We start from the raw sequence: 2161 nt of genomic DNA, 5'->3' as shown, positions 1-2161 counted from the left end.
ATTCCCACTCCAAGAATACTGAGGGCTCTGAGTGGTGTTGTCTTCTCCGTTTCTTTCTGTCTGAGTGGTGATTGTTCGAGGTAGACGGTTGGTTTTCAGACTCACTGTGAAGGAGAAATTTTCATCTGGTATGATTTCTTGATCTCTTTAGCATTATGAATGCATATTAGTATGCTTTGAATGTATATGCGGTAATTCTGTCACAATGAATTGGAAAGATTCGCTTCCGCTCGTAGGTATTCTTGAATAAGAGTTCCTTTAGGTTATACCACCAGTCGAGACTAAATGCGAAGAAATAAACATGATATCAGTCTACTTAACCAACAAGGAAAATTGGCGACAACTCATAATAGATTATCTTGAGCATGGAAAGCTTTTGAAAGACCTTCACCATAAAACTGAGGTGCGAAGAAGAGCTGCTCACTTCATTTATTATAAAGGGGTTTTATATCGTCGCTCATTTGAAGGGCTCTTTCTTGGATGCCTTCGAAAAAAGGAATCAATAAAGGCTTTGGAAGAAGCGCATTCAGGTATCTACAAAGTGCATCAATTTGAAATAAAGCTTCAGTTTCAACTAAAGAGGATAGGTTATTACTGGCTAAGGATGATTCAAGACTCGATAGAGTACGCAAAGAAGTATGAGGCTTGTCAATACCATGTAAATTTTATTCACCAACTGCCTAAACCCTTGCATCTAACTGTAGTTTCATGGCCTTTTGAAGCATGAAGACTTTATCTTGTTGGTCCTATAATGCCCAAGTCGTCAGCCATACATTCTTACATCCTTGTCACTGATTACTTTTCAAGGTGGGCTAAGGTCGTTGCCCTGAAAGAAGCCAAGAATGAAAATGTGGTGGACTTTATCTGTACTCACATCGTCTATCGGTACGGTATTCCCCATCAAATTGTGACATATAATGGCAGACAGTTCTCTAATGGCTTGATGGATAAATTATGTAAGAAATTTAAGTTCAAACAATACAAGTTATCCATGTACAATGCAGTAGCAAATGGGTTGACAGAGGCGTTTAACAAGACGTTGTGCAATCTATTGAAGAAAATTGTCTCTAAGTCGAAAAGAGATGGACAAGAGAAGATTGGAGAAACATTATGGGCTTATCAGACTACTCATCATACCCCTATAGAAGTTACAACATATTCTCTTGTTTATGGAATGGAAGTCGTTCTCCCTCTAAAAAGAGAGATCCCATCATTAAGAATGGCAATGCAAGAGGGGTTAACCATAAAAGACAATTCCAGATTATGTCTTCAAAAGATAGAAACACTTGATGAAAAGCGACTAGAAGCTCATAAAGCATTGGAATGTTACCAAGCATGAATGTCCAAAGCCTTTGATAAGCATGTGAAGCCTCGATCTTTTCAAATTGGTAAGCTGGTACTTGTTGTATGAAGACCCATTATCATGATGAGACATACGGGAAATAAGTTCACACCTAAATGGGATGAACCCTACATCGTCAAAGAAGTCTACACCAATGGAGCATACAAGATCATTAATCAAGATGGTTTGAGAATTAGCCCGATCAATGGCAAGTTTCTTAAGAAATTTTATGCTTGATGAATATGTAAAAAGAAAAAGAAAAAACTCATTATCGTAAGATTATAAATTGCACGTTGCTCCTGACCCACATGAGCTTAAAAGGTAAACGACAAAAGAAAAAAAGAGAAAAGAATTTGTTTTGAACTACGTTATGACTTGATCCCTGTCCATTGAAAGGGTACATAGACAACTTAAAGAAATTTAAGTTCAATCATGTTATCAAAAAAGGAAATATGTATATATATATATACACAGAACTACGTCGTGACTTGATTCTTGGTCGTTAAAAAAAGGGTACATGAGAAACTTAAAAGAAATTGTAAGCTTAGTCAATCTATCATTTTAAACAAAAAAAAATGAATGAATGAATGAGTTCTATGTAAGAGAGTTTCTTGACTCTACAATAAACAAATCTAGCAATTAAAAGAGCTTAGAGTTGTGAAATTCTTGAAGTCACTGAAGGCCAGTGCGTGTGTAATTAAGCAAAGCGAATCAAGGTACCCAGTTGTAGTTCTCTAACTCCTGTTGCATAGTTTCTAACATTTGAGGAGTACCTTTATAGCTTTGACATCTTTGTCAGAAAGGACCGGAGCAGTCTCG

General features: G+C 36.6%; 1 protein-coding gene across 1 annotated transcript; it reads left to right on the top strand.

Moving 5' to 3' along the window:
* Positions 1 to 751: 751 nt before the first annotated feature.
* On the top strand, positions 752 to 1339 carry LOC120084048. Its single transcript, XM_039039948.1, has one exon. The coding sequence runs from the start codon at positions 752 to 754 to the stop codon at positions 1337 to 1339; it is 588 nt and encodes a 195-aa protein (XP_038895876.1).
* The last annotated feature ends 822 nt before the right edge of the window (positions 1340 to 2161 follow it).

This window comes from Benincasa hispida, chromosome 8 (assembly GCF_009727055.1).
Source record: "Benincasa hispida cultivar B227 chromosome 8, ASM972705v1, whole genome shotgun sequence".
In the NCBI taxonomy this organism is placed as follows: Eukaryota; Viridiplantae; Streptophyta; class Magnoliopsida; order Cucurbitales; family Cucurbitaceae; genus Benincasa; species Benincasa hispida.
The sequence above is the reverse complement of the archived record's forward strand: the minus strand, read 5'-3'. Positions and strand labels throughout refer to the sequence as shown.

Excerpts from the sequence above, each read along its gene's own strand:
- LOC120084048 (XM_039039948.1), top strand. The coding sequence starts at position 752 with ATGCCCAAGTCGTCAGCCATACATTCTTACATCCTTGTCACTGATTAC.